The 22,892-nt window shown below is 56.9% G+C and overlaps 2 protein-coding genes across 2 annotated transcripts; both read right to left on the reverse strand.

Moving 5' to 3' along the window:
- Positions 1-416: 416 nt before the first annotated feature.
- Positions 417-3,057, reverse strand: LOC100091153 (myosin regulatory light chain 2, atrial isoform). The gene is made up of 7 exons (XM_007661296.3): positions 2,980-3,057; positions 2,501-2,611; positions 2,282-2,357; positions 1,757-1,861; positions 1,368-1,446; positions 1,155-1,203; positions 417-580 (listed from the first exon to the last, which is right to left on the reverse strand). Exons 1-7 carry the CDS (start codon positions 2,980-2,982, stop codon positions 494-496), a joined length of 510 nt encoding a protein of 169 aa, XP_007659486.2. The 5' UTR covers positions 2,983-3,057; the 3' UTR covers positions 417-493.
- Positions 3,058-5,689: 2,632 nt separating this feature from the next.
- Positions 5,690-21,073, reverse strand: LOC114815128 (hexokinase-4-like). The gene is given in 13 exon segments (XM_029075710.2): positions 5,690-5,834; positions 5,927-6,125; positions 6,128-6,156; positions 6,416-6,494; positions 6,497-6,570; positions 8,222-8,405; positions 8,997-9,096; positions 9,661-9,756; positions 9,847-9,966; positions 10,366-10,457; positions 10,460-10,519; positions 10,812-10,974; positions 20,781-21,073. Coding segments are annotated over 13 exon segments (1,386 nt in total). The 5' UTR covers positions 20,826-21,073.
- Between the last annotated feature and the right edge of the window lie 1,819 nt (positions 21,074-22,892).

Genomic DNA, 22,892 nt, shown 5'->3' on the forward strand with positions numbered 1-22,892 from the left:
TGAAACACAACCAGCCACACTTTGTGTATATGCACACTTACGTATATGCACAAACACACACGCCTGGGGTACGTACATGTATGTTTATGCTTACCAGCGCACACACATTTTTATGGTATTTGTTAAGCACTTAACATGTGCCAGTCACTGTACTGAGTGCTGGGGTAGATACAAACTAATCAAGTCGGACACAGTCCGTGTCCCTTGTGGGGCTCGCAGTCTTAATCCCCAGTTTACAGATGAGGTAACTGAGGCACAGGAAAGTGAAATGACTTGCCCAGAGTCACCCAGCAGACAAACGGCAGAGCCGGGATTACAATCCAGGTCCTTCGGACTCCCAGGGCTGTGCTCATTCCACTAGGCCAGGCTGCTTCACACGCACGACCCCCTTGCCCGACAGATACAACTTCAAGGCAGAGCTTTGACTCTAGGGTTTATTGACTTTGTTCCATGCTGGGGCTACCAAGCCGGCCCCTCCCCTCACTCCTCCTTCTCATCTCCGTGGGATGATGTAGCATAAGGACTTGTAGTCGATGTTTCCTGCCATGTCGATGGGTGTCACTGCAAACATCTGCTCCACCTGGAGGGGAAGGGAGCGGCTCAGATGTGCAAAAATCTGGCCAAACCCCCCACCTGGGGTGGAGGTCCTCATTCCCCGTGGCATTTGGGGGCTTGAGACTGGGGTGGCAAGTGGGGAGACGGGCCCAGGGCATGGGAAGTGTAAACTACTTGAGTACCCTATGCACCTGCTCCAAGCCACGGAGGTCTGGGTCAGCGGGAGGCCCCATCCCCAGAAACCCAGACCTTGTCTTGATCCCCAAACTGGGCCCTCAAGTCACTGGAGTCCTGGGCAGCCAAATTGACTACCCAGTGGCATGCTGTCCCGGTCCCCCAGGTACCAAGAGAGCTCAGGTTCCCAGTCCAGGCAACCGTTGTCAGCCTGAGAATCCGCCCAGGCCGACCAGGGAGTGGGGGGCTGGTGTGGGAGGCAGAGACTGCAAATGGGGCAGAGGATGGTATCTCTCTCCCCTTCCAAACCCAGATTCCCCGGCTCCTTTTTCTCTCATCCCCCATGGCTCCCAAGGGTCCTCGGACCAAGGAAGAAGGAGAGATCAGGGTGGGGAGCAGGGTGGGGGGGTGAAGGTCCTGCCCACCTCAGCGGGGGTGAACTTGTCCGCCTGTGTCAGGAGGAGCTGCTTGAACCTGGGAAGAGAGCAAACGGGCCCAGGGTGGGTGAGGGCTGGGCCCAGCAGGACGCCCAGCTCCGTCTCCAGGCTCTACCCAGCCCTGCCCCGGGTTGGGGGGGGGGTGTATATGGGGAAGGGGGCTCTACCCTCAGAGCCCAGGCATCCCACTCCCGCACTCACTCGTCTTTGTTCACCAGGCCGGTGCCATTGGGATCGAACATACGGAAGGCACTGAGGATGGAGTCTTCGGGGTCCGTCCCTGGGTGTGGCGGGGAGGGAGCAGAGGTGGATTCAGAGCACCCTCACCCCGGCCCCAGCCCTGTCTCTCGAGGAGGGTGATGCCGGGGTCCCTGGCAGCAGTGGAGCTGGGAGCCCAGTTGGGGTGGGAGATCTCCCCTGGGGGAGACCCCCCAGCCTTCCAACACGAGAACCCACCCACCACTCCCACCCCTGACTCATGGGAATCAGCACAGGGGGTACACGTGGGTCCCTCCACCCTGCCCCCACTCTATGGGTGATGGCCGGACACCCCAGGATCTGGACTGTGGAGGGGGGACCAGCAGCCTCACCGTTGAGTTTCTCCCCGAAAGAGCGAGAGGAAGACGGTGAAGTTGATGGGCCTTTCCCCTCCTGCAGCATCTCCTCCAGCTCCTCATCAGAGACGTTCAGCTTCCCTGGCCGGAGGTGAAGTGGGGAAGGGGACGGGAGACCATTGCAGTCCAGTTTCCCTCCTCCCAGCTTCCCAAACCCGCAGCCCAGGAGTGGACAGGGGTGGGCTAAGGTCATGGCTCCAGTCACAAGAAAGTGAAGAGGGGGGGAATGGAGAAGGCATGACTTGAGTGGGGAGAACGAGAGGAGGGGAAGGAGGTGTGAGTTTAGAGAGAGGTGTGAGTTTGGGGAGGAGGTGGGAATCGGGCCAAAGGTGACTTGGCTTCTGTGCTGACTTCACCCTCTCTAATCAACTCCGAGACAGAGAGCGGAGAGACTCCCAGGGAGATGGAGAGCTGGGCGGGTGGAGAGAGGCCCGGAGAGGGAGGGCGTGAGAGTGAGTGTGGGCACCGGGTTGGGCATGGCTGTCTGCCCCCCTGGTTCACCGAGCTGGGAGAATGTTTCCTTCAGGTCTGACTTGCTGATGATGCCATCACGGTTCTGGTCGATGCAGCTGAAAGCCTGCAGCGGGCAGCAAGGGGACAGAGAGGGGGTCGGAGGGCGAGCCGGAGGGGCCGGACTCGGGAGGGATGGAGGATGGAGGAGTTGGAAGGGAGCTGGAGGGTGCCGGGGTGGGGGTAGGAGAGTGGACCGGCGACGCTCACCTCCTTGAACTCTTGGATCTGCGCTTGCTCGAACATGGAGAAAACATTGGACGAGCCACGCTGGGCCTGCTTGGCCGCTGCCTTCCCCCTGGTCCCTGCCTTCCTACTGGCCTGGGCGACCAGAAATCATGAGCCCGGGCAGTGTGCCTCAGCCCCGGGGATTGTGTGCCGCAGTTCTGAAGAGGGCCAGAACCCGTGGGACCCATGGGACCCATCGGTCCATGCCCCTGCCATACCCCAGCCCTTCCCCTCAGTTCCCTTACATTCCCAGGGGGTCTGGATCCTGGAGTTGCAACTGGAGTGACTCCGCCTTGCCGCTGGGACGCAGACCCCTTCTTCGGGTTGGACTGAGGCGATGACCGCTAGGATCATCTCCCAGGTTTTCCTCCAACCTGCCCGCCTCTACCTGGTCCCCTGGCCTCGAGGGGGGCTAACATTTTCACCCCATCCACCGCCCCTGCCCTCATGCCCGAGCTCACCATCTCCTCTTCCGAGTTGCCGGTGTCTCCGCTTCCCAGCCTCCGAGCCCGGGCGGGCTATATACCGGTCTTATCACCTGGGAGGCCAAATTAGGAGCGGGGCCCGGACAGTTCCAAATTTGGCAGTCCCCGGCCCGAGCCCCCTGAGAGCCAGATAAGAGTCCAGGCGTGATACCAGTCAGCCACATTCCGGCCACCCTCCCGACCCCGACCCCTCACCTCGGGCTCCCCCTCCCTCTCTCTGTCTGACTCATTCATCTAGGTGGGACCGGACAGTCGGCCTCTCTTCTTCTCTCCCCCCAACCTCCGATCGATCAATCAGTCAATCAATCACTCAATGGTATTTATTGAGCACTTACTATGCGCAGAGCACTGTACTAAGCGCTTAGGACAGCATAACATAGTTGGTAGACACTGCAGCCGCTCCCCTTCCCACCCAGTGCATCCCCGGATCCAACCTGGCCCGGCCCCAAAGGTGCCCCCAGCTGTGGGTGAGCACAGGCTGAGCCGCGGGGGACCCCGGAGGTGGGGGTCCAGGACCCAGCTGCCAGGCCGCCCCGGGCTAAGCCCCCAGCTGTCTGGATCGCACCAGATGTTTGCTCTTTACAGGGCGGGTGCTCCGGCCCTCAGCCCAACTCCAGCTCAGAGGGTGGGGATGCTCAGGGGAGGGGCAGAGGCTGCTGGGCTGGAGGGAAGGAAAGGCAAAGCAGAGCTGTCATCTGTGCAAAGCCCCGATCCGGTCTCCTCAAAATCGCCGATCACCCAGAAAAGTCCATTCCCCGTGATTTCTATTGAGGAACAGAAACTTCAGTTCTCTCTGCCTCTCGGCCACTCCCTCCTCTCCTCTTCCCGGCTCTGACCCCGTGCTCACTCTTTTGCTCCGTGCCTGGGTGCCCGCTCCCGTTCTGTTTCGCCCGACCCTGTCCCTCCTCTCCTTCAAATCCTCCAAAAAGCCACCTCCTTCAGGCGGCCTTACTTGATTAACCCCCGGCAACCCAGCCAGGTCATCCCATCATCCATCTCGGCCCCCAATAGGTCTTGTCGATCGACCCACTCCTGATGGACTTACTGGACTGTTACTGATCTCTATTTCTCTCACCCTTACCTATTCGTACAATTCTTGTCAAGGGCGATGTGAGGGCTCGGACGGAGGCTTGGCTGATGGAGAGGGTATTAAATTGAAATCTGGGTGGGCTTTGTTCCCCATACAGATTCCTTTATTGGTCCATTGTGAAATCTTTGAAATCACGTTTTGTTCAGTGACTCACTGAATGCCCCCTTTTCAAACTTCTTTATTTTAAAAAAAACAAACAATTCTAAGGCGAGGCAGGGAAGGATGGGGGAGATGGTGGGAATCAAAGTGTCTTGCTAACGGCCCGGGTATATGCACACAGCAGGCCTACAGAGGTGAGGAAAGAAGGGCAGGGCTGTACATTTATATATATGTGCAGGCCGATTGGGCTGGGGGAAAGGGGAGAGAGGGGCATGTACATGTCTGTATCTGCCCCTCCACAGCCTCCTACCACCTCCCCCTACCTCCTGGGAACAACTTGGGCTGGGAGGGAGGGGACTCTTTCCTTGACTGGAAGCCTCTGGAGCCCAGAGATGGGGAGATGGAGTTTGTCCCCTCCCACAGCACCCCACGATAGGCACCTAGGTCAGGCAGAAAGGGCTTAGCCCAAGGGGACTTCCAGATGGAGTTGGGAATGCACGATGGACCCCGGGGTGGCCCAAGGAGCTGGCCATCTCCATCCCCATACCAGGTAGGCTGCAGGGCACAGGTGCACCTCGGGGGATACTCACTGCAGATGTGGGAATGTGTGAGCAGGGTGGGACGGGCTGGGAGTCCCGGAGAGACTTTTCTCCTTGCTGTTCCAGCCCATCCCTCGGTCTGCACGGGTGGGCAGTCCACGGGGGGGCAGTCCACAGGATAGAGCTTTGCCCACTATCAGCTCCTGCCAATACTCCAACTAAACTGCGTGCCCGGGTAGCCTGATCTCTCTGCCACACATGGCCCAGTGCTGGCCCCGTCCCACCGACCCCTAAGCCTCTGCAACCCAAGATTCTGGCAGGAGCGGGAGCCCAAGGGGCTAGGGAGGAGAGACCTTGGCACGAATTGGACCACCAGGCCGTGGCTGACTCTCCCTCTGGGATGCTGGCGGCGGACTGGCAGCCAGCAATGGGTTCCTGGCTCTCCTCTCGGGGCCCAGGCTGGGAGGATGGCAAGCCATGAAGGGTTACGACCGCTGGTCTGACCGACGGAGCGGCCCCCGACCCCAGCCTCCCGCGGCTCTGCCTTGCTGCTCGCCCGGGTACCTGGGGCCTGGTGGACTCTCGATGGCCTCCGGGGGCCCAGGGCAGAAGGGAGCTGGAGGGCCGCTGGAGACCTGTTTCCAAGGCAACAGCCGGCTGAGGGCACTGGGCATGGACAGGGGTAGGAAGGAGCCTGGGTTCATCCCGGCTCCAGACTCCTGCTCCATGGGCCGCTTGCCCGGCCCCCGGGGCTCAGAGGCCTGCTAAGTCACAAAGCCAGACCCGTGTGAGGGAGAGGAGTGACTGTCCCAAAAGCCAGCCCCGGGATCTCATCCCGACCCCAGGGCAAGGAATGGGGCTCCATGGAGGGCGGGGGCACGCCACCCTCAGACCCCGCTTCCTTGAAGCCGGTGCGGAGCAGGGGATCGAGGGGCCCCCGGTGGGAGGGGTGTCCCAGTCACTGGGCGAGCATGCAGGCCTTCTTGCAGGCCACGGCGGACACGAGGGCCGCGCCCCGGCCGCTGCCCTCCTCGGACTGGATGAAGGTGATTTCGCAGCAGGGCGCCAGCTGCCGCACGCTGGCATGGAACCGCTCTTTGAAACTGGGAAGACACGCGCATGGCGACGGGGTTACTCCCAGGCGGAGGTCCCCGAGGGCCCGGGGTCCCCCCTCTTTCCTCGGGGAAGGCCTCACCTGGGGTGCAGCTTGTAGACGGAGCCGTCGACGCCCACGGTGATGCGTGTGAGTTCCCCCAGGCGGCTCTCCCTCATGCGGTTGATGACCCCCAGCCCGGCCGAGCACATCTGGGCGGCCCGTGTGGAGACGCTCTCGCAGGCCAGACGCACGATGTCGCAGTCCGCGGGCGAGGGCCGCAGCCCCAGGGTGCTCAGAGGTTGTAGATCTGCTTACGATCTCCACAGTCGCTGGGGGGGGGGGGGGGGCAGGGCCGTGTCCAGCCAAGGGCCCCTCACTCCGGTGAGGGGGCAAGCTGCAGTGTGCGTGTGTGCGGTGACGTGGGGAGTGGGGCCCGGCGCGTGGTCGGAGGCGTGTTTACGTGGAGAATGACGGGGCTCTCCCCACCCGGCCAATCAGCCGCGGGGGTTCCCTAGGTCTGAGAACTGTTGTGGGGGTCAGAGGGGCCAGGGCAGGAAGCACGGGAGGCGGGCGGGGGTGGGACGGTACCTCTCAACCTGGGAGACGAAGCGAGTCTCGAAGGCCCCTCGGGTCCGCAGCTTCTCGGACGCCTCCCCGCCGAACAGCAGTTCTCGTCCACCAGCTTCAGCAGCACCAGCCGCACGATCTCGCCCATGTACTTCCCGCCGATAATCTTCTCATAGCTGGGGAGGGGGCGGAGGCGCGTGGTCGGGCCGGCGCCAGGGCCGGGCCCGGTAGCCCCCACCCCGCCTGGCCAGCGGCAATCTTGGGGTCCCCGGAACATCTGGGCTGATCTTTCACACGTAAGCGATGTTTATGTGCGCGTGTGTATGTGCATGTGTGTACACTTGTGCGTGTGGTGGGGGGTGACTGGGAATAGTAATGATAATAACCGTGATATTCGTCAAGCGCTTATTATGTGCCGAGCACTGTTCGAAGTGCTAGGATAGATACAAGGTAGTCAGGTTGGACACAGTCCCTGCCCCACGCCGGGCTCGTACTCTTAATCCCCATTTAACAGTTGAGGTTACTGAGGCACAGAGAAGTGAAGTGACTTGCCCAAAGTCACACAGCAGACATGTGGCACAACGGGGATTAGAACCCACTTTCTCTGACTCCCAGGCCCGTGTTCTTTCCACCAGACCAGGCTCTACTGGACCGAACACACGTAGGGGGGATGAAGAGAGATGGGTGAAAGGGGAGAAGGGAGAGAGAGGAAGGGGAGAAAGAAGTTGAGGGCAGGGCGGAGAGAGAGAGGAGAAAGGGGTCCGCGAGGGGGTCGGGGGTGAGAGCGTGTCTGTGCGTCTGACTTGATGAACAGGCTCCACTCTGCTGGGGCCAGGAGCCATCCTGAGCTCCTAATTTCTCCCCAGACACCAGAGCCCCTGGGCAGGAGTCGGGGCTCCCCTCGAAATTGCACGTCACTGGCCAGCTCAGCGGTGGATCTCTCTGGGGAACTGCATCCATCCTCAGACCCAAGGCAGGGGCCTCTGGCTCTTCCACCCTAATATCCAACCTTGGGCCCAGGCCTCCTGCCCCTCCTGCCCCATATCCATCCTTGGGTCACCAACCTCCCTGATCCTCACACCTTGGACGAGGACCCTTCACTATAGTTCTCAGCAGTTGGGAGGATCGTGCTTGTGCATGGCACTCTCTCCTTGGTTGGAGGTAGGCAGGCTCCCCTGTCACAGCTACCATCTCCAGAGACGAAGAGGAAAGGGAGGAAGGAAGGGAAGGAGGGAGGGGGAGAGGAAGGGGGAGGAAGGGAAGGCGGGGCAATCAAACAAAAAGACCCCTTTCTCTTCAAAAGATCCCCTTCTAGACTGGAAGCCCCTTGTGTGTCAGGAACGTGTCTACCGACTCCGCTGTGCTCTCCTATGTGCTTAGCACAGTGCTCTGCAGACAATAAGCACTCAATAAATGCCACTGATTGACCGATTCAACTTTCCAGAAAAGGTCTTTAAAACAAAGCCAAAGGGATTCATGGGAGGTGGGGTTACTTTGCTAAGTGGAAGCCTTTCGAACATGTCCTAGGTTAGTCAGCGGGGTGCCGAAAACAAGGGTGCTTTTGGATGGAGATTTCCCTCCTAAAGGGATTCTTCATAAGGAGGGTTAAGTGAGCCAGGAAGAGAAGGGTAAACCACTGCTCAGCATATCCCATCTAGTCCTGCCCATGGCAGCGGGCCAGAAGCCCAGTCCCCCAAATTGGCCTCGTTTCCTCCCGAGGGCGACGGGGGAGGGAGGGGACAGGGTGGGGCGGGAACCCCGAAGGACGGACGGATGGGCGCGCAGGGGCCCGAGGCGGTTGGGGCGTGCTGTGCCCCGGGTCCTTACAGCTGCTGACCAGGGTTCAGGGAGGTCTCGTCCACTACCCGGTCGTACTCCAGCAGGAAGTCGTCCAGCTCGCCCGCAGCCCCGAAGGCCCCCCATTCCGTGTTGACACACATCCGGCCCTCGTCCCCCTCCACCAGCTCTACGTTGTGCATCTCCTCCATGTAGCAGGCGTTGCACCCCGTGCCTGGGGCAAGGAAGCCCAGTGACCTTTGGCTCTGAGGGCCTGCTGGGGGCCCAGGTGCCCGCAGGGTGGGCTTGGCCAAGCCAAAACCCAGCCTGGAGCCAGGGCCAGGCCCAGCCCAGCCCAGGAGAGGGCAGAATGGGGTGCTGCTTCTGAAATAATCTCACTCTACCTATGGTATCGTAGTGGCCCTGCCGGCTCTTAACAATCATGATGCCAGGTACTTCACAGCCTGGCAATGGAATCCACAAGCCTGAGTCCCCCCGGGTCCCATCTTGGCAGAACTCCTTAGGGGAAGGAGTTGACTGTTACAAAGAGTTGGGCTTGGCTGGCCTGGCCCAGAGAGTAGGAGGGACTTGATCCCTGGCCTTCCTAGATGGGTAGCTCCCATTCTGGATGGACAGACAAGACCCAGCCCCTCAGAGTGGTGGAAGGGGAACCCCTAGCTACTGCTCCCGGAGGTGTCCAGGTAGGTCCAAGACCGAGAGGAGGGGAAAAGTGGAAAGATGACTGGATGGATGACTGGATAGCCCGGGAGGAAGGGATGGAGAAAGGGCTGGCCACTGGGTGCGGGAAGCTGGGCGGGTGTCTTACCTACGATCATGCCAACCTCACACTGGCGATCCTCGTAGTAACAGGAAATCATGGTTGCCACGGTGTCATTGATCATAGCTACCACATCCATCTCAAAGTCCTGCCGGTGGGGAAACAAGGGAAGGACGTGATGCCAGCAAGCTGGAGGGAGCCCAAGGAGAGGGCAGGTGAGGGGTCAACTGTGGAGCTCCAGCCAGCCCCCAAGTCTCCTTTCTCTCTCTCTCTCTCTTACTACTTATATGTATACTTAATAAGTACCATAACTAATTAGGACTATGTGTATTTACATATCCCTAGATAGTTGTGCTACTTAATAAGTGCATATCATGTGTCAAGCACGGTGTCAAATGCTGATGTATTGGCACTCTTTCCTGCTTTCTTCTCTTTCTTCTTCCTCCTCCGGTTTTCACAGTCTGTAAATGATTTTTGGAAGTGCCTCGATAGATAACATTGACTGGTGGACAAACTCCCCACCATCCTCTTGCCTTGCTGAGCCAGCTTCCGCTGCAAGGGCAGAAGGGGACGGAGGAAGAGGAGGAAGAATGAGGTGGAAAGGGCAGCAGGAATTGCTCTGTGGGCCACCGGGCTCACGGGAACCCAGGACCCGGCTTCTGGGGCCTTGGGATCCTTCTCTCACGGGGGAGGCGGCTCCACCCCCGCTCACCCCTCGCCTTTTGATGGCGTCTCGCAAAAGTCCAACGATGTTGTTCCCTTCGGCACCTGATGCCTTGAAGCCCTTCGTCCAGTTGAGAAGGATTCCCTTGGACAGGAGAAAAGCCCTTTGGTTGAGCAATGCCCAGCTGCGCTTCCAGCCCCAGCCCCGGCCCAGCCCCAGCTCCCCGCTGCTGACCTTGTCAATGTCCTCGTGCCGCACGGGGAAGGAGAACGTGAAGCCCAGCGGCAGCTTTTTGTGTTTCATGTGGTGTTTGTCCAGGAAATCCGAGATGCACTCGGAGATGTAATCGAAGAGCTGGAACCCGACACAATCCCCCGCGAGCACCAGGCAGCGGTTAGTTCCTCCCTCCACACTTTCCTCTCCCACCCTCCCCCGGAGAGATGGTGGCTCTCTACCTGTGAGGGAGTGGCCTCTAGCCAATTCCCCTCACCCTCTTCCCACAGGAGCTGAGGCCCACCAAGCCCCCAGGGCTGGAGCTGCCTATGTTTGGGAGACAGGGTCTGAGGTGCAGGGGGACACAGAACGGATGAGGAGAGCCTTTTCTTTGAAGTGACTGACGGGGCCTCGAGAGAATATCTTCAGCCTCTCCCGGTCCTGGGTCCACCCCGGGGGACTCCCTGCTGCCCTGGCCAAACTGCCGACTAGGGGTTGGGGTCCGGCTGCCAGGAAGGAGGCCCACCCGGGTCCGCTCACCATTTCTGCCGTGCCTGTCATGGCATCTGTGGGGATGGAATACAGCTGGTGCTTTGTCTTCACACTCCACTGCCCCTCCTCGCCTTCCCCACCTTCACCAGCATCACGCGCAAATTCGTGCCTCCCAGATCCAGAGAGAGGAAATCCCCAACCTCTGTGGGTCCGAGAGAAAGGGGCTGGGGTCACAGGACCCTCAAAGGGCTGAGACCGGGGAGTCCGTGGGGCTGGGAGGGAAGTCTAGCAGGAGCAAGGTGCCCGGAAGGAAGAGGGATGGGGATCTTTTTAGATTTTCATCTGGCCCCTCAGAGACCCCTGACCCTGGGCGCTTCCCCAGATCTTCAACTGGAGGCCCCTGAGCTGAGCCCTGGAGCTGGGCCTGGCCCATGGGGACTGGGAAGGCCGGGGCCACCCTGAGTTGCCCTGGGGCCCGCCGAGGCTTGGTCTACCTGAGCCCTCCGGGGTGGATCGCACGTAGGTGGGCAGCATCTTCACGCTGGCTTCCTCGTGGGTCTCCAACCTCAATCCCCGGTCCATCTCCTTCTGCATCCTCCGCATCACCTTCTTCAGGTCCTCCTCCTGCAGCCGGAACTCTGATAGGATTTGCTCCACCTGCCCCAGGCAACAGAGGAGGTGGATGGTCAGGGCAGAGGGAGGAGAGGCAGGCCCGAAGGGGACCTGGGCTCTCTGCTCCTGTGCCCACCTCCAACACTCTAGGGACTCCCGGCTGACCCGCCCCCCGACACAGAGACCCCAGCCCAGCCTTGGCCCAGAGTGGGCATGCTGGGGCAGGGGAAGAGTCAGACCAGTCGAAAAACAGACACCCAGACAAAAAACAGACATGCTGAGAGGTTGCGTGACCTAGTGGATAAAGCACAGGTCTGAGAGTCAGAAAGACTTTAGTTCTAATCCCGGCTCCACTACTTGTCTCGTGTATAACCTTGGGCAAGTCACTTCATTTCTCTGGGCCTCAGTTACCTCACCATAGTAAGCGCTCAATAAATACTATTGAATCTATAAAATGGAGATTACGACCGTGAGCCCCATGTGGGTCATGGACTGGGCCCATCCTGATTTGCATCTACCTACTCCAGTGTTCAGTACAGTGTCTGTACTTAGTAAGTGCTTAATGAGTATCATTAAAAAAAAAAAAAACCCAAAAGACCCAATTATTCCATTTTATACAATCTGGTTTTCTGCCGGTCCCTATCTGGTACTGTTATGGTACCACAGGATCATCACTTCCATTTCCCTGCCTTGGTAGAGGGCTGTAGCTAATCCACGCAAGAAAGCGGGGAGTCTACCCTGTTCTGAGCAGATGGCGATTGCCATCACATCCTCGGTAGCCCACCACAGCATCAGAGGCTCCTTGCAAGCAGGGTCGGTTTTCTGAGTGTCTGATTTGTGTTGGCAGGCTGCCTGCCTTACTGGGCTCCAGAGACTTGTCCGTTTTCCTCACCCGACAAGACCACTTGGTTTCACCCCAGCGTTCCACCCCAGCATTCCACCGGGGCCCAAGGAGTGGCCGAGCAGAAGAGAGGGCAGGCCAAAAAGCCCTCTCTAGGGCCCATGTGGGCGTTGAAGCATTCTTCCGAGCCTAGTTTCTCACACAGGCTTTGCCTCAGACACTCTGGGTGACGGGCGGGAGAGGTGCCCGAAGGCACAGCTGGAGACAGAGAGCTAAACACTACAGTGAGGAGGGTGGGTCATCTTCAACCCCACGCTTGGGCTCAAGAGATTTTCCTCGTTAACACTGCTGCCATTTCTCTTCTCCCCAGAGCTCCAAAGCAGAAATCACTTCTCAAAATAGGAGGTGGGGACTGGGACAGAAACAATGGAAATAATGTATCTCTCCATACCCACTTCCTCCAGGCCTGGGAATTCCCAGAATCCTCACTCTGGGTAGAAGCCTGCCCTGCTGGGGCCCAAAGGATGGCTTTCTTCTGCTCTCCAAAGGCAACCCCTTCCTCTGCCTTTGATAGCCCGGGGGGCCTTCTCAGGGTGATGCACGGGCAGGGGGTGGCCTGACACCTTGCTCAGAGGCTCTGTCCTGTAACCACTTAAATTAGTTCTCCCAGGTACCGTATGATCCCACCTTCCCTATTCCTGATACTGGACTCCAGACCGTGAGCCCTCAGCCCCCTCCTCTTCTCGAGAGGGCCCCCTCCCAAATCTCTCGCCCTTTCTGGGAAGGCAAGCAGAGGGGTGGGAGCGACTGGACTGTGAGGAGCACTGAGAATGCCAGGAGTGGCTATAATTAGCTGAAATCTCTCTCCGGGGTCAGGGGTCGGATGATGTTTTGCAATCGCTTCCTATTCCCGGTCAGGGCTCTGAAACTCAGTGGCTGACCTCCCTCTCCCTACAGCTACCAAAGCTCTTTCCTAAATCAGAATCAGGGACTCCCCCACCCCCCACCGCATAAGGAACCTCTTTGGGCCCCAGTCTGTGACCCTTCCAACACCCCCAACTGACCCTGGGCCACCACTCGCCTACCCCGGACTGGGCTCTTCAAAGGAGTAGCCACAGGGGCTCCTAACCTGCAGTCTTCCAAGGGGTTGGGAGGAGGAAAGGAGGCTGGGAGGGAAGATTCCATTAAAGAAGCGAGATGGGGAAAACAGCTCGTTTCTCTTTTCCCCGGTTCCTAGCCGGGATGGACTGCTAAGGGTGGGGCAAAGCCTGAAGAAGACAGACTTAGAGAGACCAAGCAGCAGACTGCAGACACAGGGGAAATTTAGTCAAGGTGGCAGGTGGGAGGAGAAGAGCGATCCACAGAGCATCAGGGGTGGGATGAGGAGCGAAGAGAGAGGAAGAAACGGAAGCCAGCGTGGTGTGTGGGGCACAGGGTGAGAGGGACAAGAGGGTGGAGGGGAGGCACTTCAGTGCACTTTGGAGATAATCCTGGCTTCCCAGTGTCTCTCTCTCCTCCCCCAACCTGGCCCTTCATGCCCCCTTTACCTTCCTCAAGAGTAAGTCCCCCTTGATAAACACCATCTGGCCACACACACACAAACCAGAGAACTCTGAGTGCCTAAGGTCACAGATACTCTGCCTCGAGTGGCCCTTTAACTTGAGGTGAAAACCAAAATCCATGGACCCTTTAAAGGAACGATGGCCTCATGGAGACTCACCCCACCCTCTGACAGTCCCCTTGGCTGTCTCCTTTCTCTTGCCCCCCAATCTGCACATCCCACCCAACTAGTCTGGGAGGGACCCAGCTCAGTTCAGACAGAAACTGAGCCGGGGAGAAACATTTTCCAACTGGTGCTACTGAATGGGTGACATTTTTCACTGAGGAAACACCCCTCCTCCCAGTGCCGCTCCTGTGGGCCTGTTTTCCCTGCATTTCCCCACACTGAAGGTTCCGGAATGTGGTAAAAAAAACCAGACCAAAATTGGAGTGGCCCATCCCTTCTGTGGGATAGCAGAGAAGCCTAACTGGCTTCACCAGACCAACTGCATGGCTGCTCTGTCCTGACTTCTCCCTCTGTCCGTCACAAACTGAACAGATTCAATCAGACCGCCGCTACACTCATCGAAATCCCTTGGGGGACTCCTGAACAAGGCTTGGAAATTCCAGGGGTCCTCCGTCTTTAATTCCACCTCAGCCGCAGGCTGCCCACCCCAGATTTGGAGTGTGCTCACCGTTTATTCATTCGTTCAATTGTATTACTGTGGACAGAACACCGTACTAAGCGCTTGGGAGAGTACAATACAACAATAAACAGTCACGTTCCCTGCGCGCAGTGATCTTACAGTCCAGAGGAGATGGACCCAAGCTGAATTCAGGACAGTACAGTGTGTGGTCTGATTCAAACTGGAAAGCTCCTAGAGGGCAGGGACTGTGTCTTCTTACTATATCTTGTACTCTACCAGGACAGGATCATATTGGTTGATAGAGGTATAGATAAGTATTCCATTTGCATAAAGGCACTTAATAAATACTTTCAGAATGAGGAGCAGGAATTTTCTTGTTACCTCAGTGCTTCAGATCTGCCAGACCTCCACTCTCTTCACCTTCAAAGCCTGATTTGAAGGCACGTCTCCTCCAAGAGGTTTTTCCCGACTAAGCCCTCATTTCCTCTTCTCCCACTCCCTTCTGTGTCACCACTCCAACTTGGATTTGCGCCTTACATGTCTCCCTCCCTCAGCCTCACAGCACTTAGGAGAAGCAGCATGGCTTAGCGGATAGAGCACGGGCCTGGGAGTCGGAAGGACCTGGGTTCTAATTCTGGCTCTGCCACCTGCCTGCTGTGTGACCTTGGGCAAGTCACTTCACTTCTCCGGGCCTCAGTTACCTCATGTGTAAAATGGGGATTAAAAGACTGTGATTCCCCATGTGGGACAGGGATTGTGTCCAACCCGATAAACCTGTACCTACTCCAGTGCTTAGAACAGTGCTCGGCACATAGTAAGTGCTTAACAAGTACTGTAATTATTATTGTTATTATGTACATATCCATAATTAATTTATATTAATGTCTGTCTCCTCCTCTAGCCTATAAGCTCCTTGTGGGCAGGGAAAGTATCTACCAGATCTGTTACAGTGTTATACGGTACTTTCCTAAGTGCTTAATAAAGTGCTTGGCACACAGTACGTGCTCAATAAATATAATTGATTGATCGATTGATTGCTTCGGCAGTGGAGGCGTGCCCCGAAGATTTTAATGTAACAGACTGGCCATCTAAATGGTGAATTAGAGTTGCAGGTGCTTGGGAGAATGTTCAGCTCAAGAAGCATTATCCTGTAGCCTCCCCCCAAAACAGCTATGTAAAGAGGAGGGAAACTGATTGGTAACGCATTCTCATATTCCTGCAGCATAACCGTGCTCCAAGAGAGGGATAGAAGGGCCCACGTCCCATCTTCCCAAACTGGCAGCCCCTCCGGCATCACATCAGGAGCCGCAGTGCCAGTCCCCAAGAGGAGTAAGGGTCCAGGCTCAACGAGCTACAGCACGGCGGCCAAGCTGGAGGCGGTTTCCAAGACCCGGTGACCCCCGACGCTCTGGGGTGGTGGGTCCGGGGCCAGAGAGGAACAACGGTGGCCACCCGGGGCACCCACTTCCCATGTATCACTCTAGGAATGAGTGAGGACCACGGGCTGCTGCCAACCCCCTCCTGCTGGCAACGAGAAACCGGAGACGGTACCCGGGCCTTCGATCAGTGAGGGTGCCCACGGGACACGGCTGCTTCGGCCTCTACTAAGATTAAATCCCCAAACAAATTTTCTGTAAACCATCACTCGACTTTCTCATTAGATAATAAACCTGAGGACAGGAAACCTGTGTCTTGAAATGGTTCCCAAGCACTCAGTTTACTATCTTGCACTCACTAGGGGCTCCGTGAATGCCTCTGATCGACTGGATAGGGTACATGCCTTTCTCTGAGCTGAAGAAAGTGAGGAAAGATCTCGTTTCTCCATTTTCCCCAGGGCGAGATGACATGGATTTCAGAGTGGCTATAATTAGACCAGCTTGGGTCATTCGTTAAAAGAAATATATCTTGGTTTGAATGTGGGCCTCCCCTCCCTCCTCTGCCCTTCCTGCCCCTCCTGCCCCTCCTGCCCCCCTCTGCTCAGGACTGGATGTGATGAGAGTTGGTTTTCTGTGGCAGCCAGAACTAAATCCCTCCAAAATCTCTCTCTCTCTCTCTCTCTCTCTCCCGTGCCCTCATCCCTCCCCGCCCTCCCCCGGCCCTCCTTCAGATCACAGACACTTCTGAAATGAGACAGCTGGAAGTGAAGAAAAGCTCCAGCCCTGAAAACTGGTATTCACTAAGCAGAGGAAGAGAAGAGACATTTCCAACCACCAACTTGCACTCCAATTCCATCAGTTGTACCAATTTCTACCTCCACTTTCCCATTACAATTTAAGCTCTTCTTGGGCAGGAAACATGTCTCACGCCTCTGTTGTACTTTCCGAAGCGCACTGCACCCAGTGGATGTTCAATAAATGCTATTATTACTAAAATTACTGCTATCAGCTAGGCATTTCAGGGGGCTCGGGGGACAGTGATGGACAGGGGAGCCAGGCAGGCCCTCGGAAATACCTAGCTGCATGGGTCCACCTTAGAAAACGGATCGGGGAGAAGCTTAACTTGCCAACTCAGGGAACAAATCATGCTAAATCTTCTGGCAACCTTTTAGAAGAGAAGAAGGTGCTGGGTAATGACCCGGGGACCTTGTCAAATTCATCCATTTTTCTAGAAGGGGCGGTGGGGTCTAACAGAATAGGGAGAAGCAAAAGATGTAACTCTCCTCAACCTGATTTTGAACAATCAGGTTGTACTTGTACTTTGTGAAAATCGGGTTTTGCAAGAGTTGGATGTTAGGAAGGCACTCTCTAAATATATCAGGAGTGACATTCCTGAGTTCAGTGCTCAAGTTGCCCGCCAGTGACATGAATGAGTGTGGAAAGATCTTTCTCGAGAGAAGGAGAGGAGGGCGGAGGTGGGGAGCGGCGCAGGGAGGTCTAAGTACTTGAAAGACAGAATGAGAATTCAAAAATAACCCCAGGGATATTGGAGAAATGGGCCGGAACGGTGAGGATGAGGGTCAATAGGGAACCAGTCCGGCCAACTGCACAAATACAGTAGCCACGGAGATGGTTAATGGTTCGGAAAACACAAGCCAGAAGGAGAGGCTAAGAGAACCTGGGTTCGTTTAGCCCGGAGAGACCCGAGGGACAACTGCAGCTGAGTGACGTGGGACACGGTCCGGACCGAGGTTGCTGACCAGAGGCTCTCTGGGTCCCGGATGATGGAATGGGGAACAGACTCGGGCAGGGCCTGGGTAGTATTCAGCTTGGAAAGGGTGTAGGGGTGTAGGGGTGGGGGGTGGGGGTGGCACCCCTCAACCCCAGGGCTGTTGGGGGACATCCTTATCTGACTGGAATGGTGTAAATCTGGCCCTGGCTGGAGCTGGGGAAAGAGTGGACCCACCTACTTGCCCAGACACTTAAATACCTCCCAAGACCTCTGTTTTTCTTCCATGCTCTTACAGCCTCCTAAATCCTGCCCGGTTGTCCAGAAAGGGGCGGGCTGGGGTTCCTTTCAGGGCTGCAATAATCCCAGCCAGGGGATTTTACAACCAATTAAGGATCCTCTGACCTGCCACTTAACATCCCAGACCTGTGATCTTTCTCTTAGACTTTGCTACCCTCCCTCAGAGGCCCAAAGAGCCGTCCTTTTAATAAGGATCCTACATCAAAGCCAAAAGGAAGTTGCTTTGAGGTCTGGGGGCGGGAAGGGAGTGAGAGAAGGGGCTGCTTTCTGATTTCTGTCACAGATGTGCCCAGAATGACTCATGGGCTCCCATTGCAGCTTCAACCCCAGTTTTGGGCCTCGGAGCTACTGGACTCAGGGCCCAGGAGGAGAGTCAAGGCAGCTGGGTTTAGGGGAACTGCGGGAATTGATGATGGGAAATGTCCTGAGGATTTATGGCAAATGAGCCACCCGGAGGCCCAGGTGGCTCCCGGCCATTTGTTCTGGCTTGGGCCCGCTCCCGTTGCGTGGACGGAGTTAATGTTTAGAGGATCCCCTTCCAGGTGAGTGCACAAAATTCCTTCCCGGAGAGAAACTACCCCACTTTGCCCCCAGTTCTCCTTCCCACACTGGACGGTGTCACTGAGGTCACCATCGTGGGTACTTGGAGCCCCCAGGGTGGTTGCATAAGACTCTCCCGGCCCTGGCAGCCGGGCCAGTGGGGGCTCAGGGGATCAGGAGGGGTCGACCGTGGGTGGCCACATCTCTGGTGTGACGGCCTCAGAGGACTCACTCTTTAAGCACAGCGTCCCTGGATACTTTGTCACTGCCTGCACCCACCTTAAGGAACCTCTTGGTCCTGCCCCTCTCCACTTCCCCCAAGGAATGAGAAGCAGAACAGAAGGGTGAGCAGAGACTGGCACGATGAAGCCATCTCCCCTTCGGCGAGTCTCGGCCCTCCTCCGGCTGCTCCCCCGACAGGTACCCGCTGGCTAGGGTGCCCGAGACCCCTCCCGGAACCGTGTCAGCACCGAGGTCAACCATCCCTAATGGCCCAAGGCAAGGTGCAAACACAAGACCCAAGCCTCTGGCTCAGCCATCCGGTGCAGCAGTCTGTCTCCAAGGGGGATGGGGACCCCTCTTGACTAGGGTAGGGATGAACCATCCAATAACCTCAGCATCCCCTTCTTCCATCGCTGGCCTTTCCTCTAGGAACTCTTCCGGACCACTTGTCCGTGAAACTGATCCAAACTGCCCCTTGCTTAATTTCCTCCTTACACACAGGTCGTGACCTCCTGAGCAGTGACCTCCTCAGAGCCAAAGGGCCGTCGCTCAGGGATGCGGGCAAGAGTGTGGGGAGCGGTGGCTTCTGGTGGCTTTTCAGTGATGGTTTGGTCCGGGTCTCACGAGACACCTTGGGGTTGGCACCTCGATGGGGCTACGGTCAGCCCCTCCTCTGGGAACAGAGGAGCCCCACCCCCTCAGTTGCACAGGTGTCCTTGGCCAACAATTCGTGCAGACGTACCGCGATTTCGGCGGGCCCCGCGGGGAGACGGTTTTTACTGATCCTCCATCTGAGGCATCCCATGCCAGGGAATTATCCCGAAGATGTCCAGGGAAACCTGGACAAAATGTTGACGGAAGAAATCGAACCAGATCAAAGATATATGATGTTCCCCCAGGATCCCCAAAATGCTCTAGGCGTATCGATTACACTGAATAGATATGATAGAGATCAACTTGTCCCAAATAAATACAGAAGAGTGGGAGTGGAGGGCCGGAGCGGTTGGGGGTGGGCTGACCAAACCTCATTCAGTGCCCAGACAGGGCCAAGTCTGTTCTAAGCAGGATGGCCTAGGGGAAAGGAGCCGGGCCTGGGAATCAGAGGACTTGAGTTTTAATCCCAGTCTGCCAATTGCTTTGATGTGTGACCCTGGGCAGATGACTTTACTTCTCTGTGCCTCATTTTCCTCATCTGTAAAATGGAGATTAAATACCTGCTCTGCCGCCTGCTTAGACCTGTGAGCTTCATATGGGACAGGGACCTGGTCCAACCTCATAAACTTGTATCTATCGCAGCACTTAGAACAGTGCTTGATACATAGAAAGCACTTAACAGATAATATCACCCCCATGGCAGGGCTCTAGGGGAATTAGTCTCCCTCTGTCCACTTGGGGCTGAGGGTGCCTGGCTTCCTCCCATCTCCCACAGGCTAAGGCAAATCACAGATGGGTAGGGATGTAGACGTAGGCAGGGGAACAGCATAAAGGTAGGCTTTCCCCGTTGGGAGAAGGATTCAGAAAAAATCAGCTTGGTTCCCCAAAGTGCCACTTAGCACAGTGCTCTGCCCACAGTAAGCGCTCAATCAACATGACTGATGGATTGGTTGATTGACTGATCTCCGCTCCCATATTAGGTTTCAAGGAGAAACCCTTTCATCCTCAAACTCTAGTTTGGGGAGAATTTTTCCTCACTCTGTCTGCACCTGGGCTAGGTGTGTGGGTCAGGGAGGGACCTCAGTGCTGGCCCAGAGTCTTCCTTTTGCAATACCACTTCCCATCCCCATGATAACGCGAGGAAGATGGCATCCCGGAGCCCTGATTTTCCGGTAGGGCGGGGGGCATGAGGAACCCTGGAGTCTGGAGGAATTCCCGGGGCCCTGCCTCTCCCTGGCCCCTCTCAACTCCAGGTTTATCCCAGAACCTGCTGGAGAGCTCAGAGATGCTAGACTCTCAGTTCCTCTCTAGATTGTAAGCACCTTGTGGGCGGGAAATGGGTCTACAAACTCTTATTTTGCACTCTCTCAAGCACTTTGAACAGTGCTTTACAAGTAGTAAGCGTTCAGTAAATACCATTGATTGATTGGATTCAAGGGAGCCAGAGGGGGAACCCCATCCTGGAACACCACCATTCCCTTTCCATCCAGCGTGACTCAGTGGAAAGAGAACGGGCTTTGGAGTCATAGGTCATGGGTTCGAATCCCGGCTCTGCCACTTGTCAGCTGTGTGACTGTGGGCAAGTCACTTAACTTCTCTGTGCCTCAGTTACCTCATCTGTAAAATGGGGATTAAGACTGTGAGCCCCACGTGGGATAACCTGATTCCCCTGTGTGTCTACCCCAGCGCTTAGAACAGTGCTCTGCACATAGTAAGAACTTAACAAATACCAACATTATTATTATTAGTTCCAGGAAACACACGACCGGCAGGGAAGAGAACACTGGACTGGCACTACCCACGCCACCGGGGCTTCCACCAGCAGCTCCGTGCGGGTTTCCGGGCCCGACATCCCACCTGGGGCTTGTCCATCGGTCCGACGGGAGACTCTGTCAGATTCTCCAGAGAGAATCTTCCCCATCCTCGTGGTCCCTTCTTCCCGATCAGTACCCTAACATTTTGGGAGAAAGGACCTTCTGGGGAGTCGGGATAGAACAAGTTACCTTCTCCTTCTTGGAGCTGTCCATCCTGGTTCTGTGGTCCAGCATCTGGGCAGCTGCCCAGCGTCCCGCTCGGCACCGGGAGCTGCCCAAGGGCAGGGCGGCTCAGGCCCGGGGACAGACTCTTCCTCGCCCGCAGAAACGTTCCGATTCTTCCTCGCCCGGATGATCTCGTCCTTTCCCTCTCCGAGGGTCCCCGACCCTGGGCTCGGAGGCCGGTCCTCCCCTGCTCCAGCTGCTGTCTGTCGGGAGTTCAGCCGTCGAGTTTCCTTTTTTCCATTGTTTACAAGCAAGCGAGAAGTGGGGTTCCCGTGCAGCCTGGGGCAGTCCCCTGACCCCTGCTTTGCAGAAGGCCGGGTGTCCCCAGCCTTTTCGTGGGTCAGGGGCAAAGGGCCTCCATTGCGTTGGCGACCTCCTTGCTCCCTGAGGGGCTGGGTCAGATGGGCGCGTGGGTCCCCTCCAGAAGGCAGCGGAGAAGATCCTCTTGTGCTTCCTGTGCGTCGGACTCTGAGATGGTGATAATAAAGCGTCGCTGCTCCTCACCTGACTTGGTTCCGCTCTCCTGAGCCAGTCGGGGCAGCGACTTCTGACTTCTGGGGAAAGGGGTCGGGGGAGAGCCACGGACCCTCCCGCCGAGGGCTTCTCTGCTCCGGGGACTGAGCCGGGAGCTAGCCCGGCAACCAGGTGTGTCGCTTCTCTCACACCCCCTCCCAGCCTGGAAACGGGCGGCCCCCTCGCCCGGTCATTAGGGCTTCCAGGCAGAAAAACGGGTCCTGATGGGGATTGGTCTTCTCCCAGGTCACCAATAACAACCATTTGATCTTCTCCCGCTGCAGCCACCATTCGCCTTGAAGGCTTAGCCACCTGTTCCCATGGGGACCTAATAGAGCCGCCCCAACCCTTTCCAAACAACAAATGTCAACACCGGGCCCGAAGGTGTTTGTCAGAGCCTGAGCGAGGGGACAGATATGGGAGCAGCCCCCTGCTCCGGTGCCGGAGAGCAACTACCCTCCAGAGGGCTCCACCAAATCCAATGGATCTTGCGCGCCGATGATGAGGCGCAGCCAGGATGACAGCGTCCACATCCGCTGACTAACCCAGCGGCGTCACGGAGGGGCTGCTCTGGGGCCGGGGGACAATTTCTGAGGCCGAACACGGCAAGACACTGACTCGGGGACAGATCGTAGACGCTTCTTCTCCTCTTCCCCTCCGTAATCTCTTTTAACGTCCGCCACGCCCGCTAGGGCCGGAAGCTCCTCGAGGGCCGGGACTGGGTCGACTGATTCTATCGTCTTCTCCCGAGCGCTCAGTGCAGCCCACGGCTACGGCGGGAGCTCAATCAAGACGAAGGCTTGATTGATTGTTGGAATAAGACGTGACCAAACAATCCCATCTGTCTTTGCACACCTGGTCCCGGCCACGACTCGCTTGAGTGGCGTTGCATCACTTCCCCGCGTTGCATGGTTTACTTACCACGATGGTGCCAGTCGATCGACTGATCGATCGGAATGGGTTCCCTCTAGTGCAGAGGAGTGGCTGGGGTCCTCATCGCCCTTTCTGGGACCACGGCTGGCCAAACTTCTAACTTCCTCCTCATCCCTCTTTCCCTGATTTCTCTCTTCCCCATGATGTTCGAGACTCGGCCCCCCATTTCTGAGGCTTTAATGGGGCTGGAGTCCAGTCACCAGACAAGGGCAAGCCAACCCTCTAGCGGCTGCCCTCAATCAATCAATGGCATTTCAATCGATCAATCATATTTATTGACCGCTAAGATGTGCAGAGCACTGTGCTAAGCCCTTGGAAGAGGGAGTTGGTGGACAAGCTCCCTGCCCATGAGCTTACAGTCTAGAGGGGGAATTTATATTTATTGAATGCTTTCTGGGTGCAGAACACTGAGCCTGGCCACCAGGCTGGGAAAGTAATAATATAATAATAATCATGGGGATATTTGTTAAGTCTTATTTACCAAGCTCCCCCACTGGTCCCTACTTCCTCATGGTCCCCCCGGCTCCCGGGGAACACGAATGACTGAAATCAGAGTGTGTGAGCGGAGCTGGGAAGACCATTATCAATCAGGCAAGCAAGTACGCAAGCAAGGGCTGGGATGGATGTAAG

The sequence above is a fragment of the Ornithorhynchus anatinus genome, chromosome 11, assembly GCF_004115215.2.
Source record: "Ornithorhynchus anatinus isolate Pmale09 chromosome 11, mOrnAna1.pri.v4, whole genome shotgun sequence".
In the NCBI taxonomy this organism is placed as follows: domain Eukaryota; kingdom Metazoa; phylum Chordata; class Mammalia; order Monotremata; family Ornithorhynchidae; genus Ornithorhynchus; species Ornithorhynchus anatinus.

What these genes read in the sequence shown, in the direction of transcription:
- LOC100091153 (XM_007661296.3), bottom strand. An exon ending in AGATCCAAGAGTTCAAGGAG is followed by an intron (nt 2,358 to 2,500) that starts GTGAGCGTCGCC and finishes TGCCCGCTGCAG; the next exon opens with GCTTTCAGCTGCATCGACCA. An exon ending in TTTCGGGGAGAAACTCAACG is followed by an intron (nt 1,447 to 1,756) that starts GTGAGGCTGCTG and finishes CGCCACACCCAG; the next exon opens with GGACGGACCCCGAAGACTCC.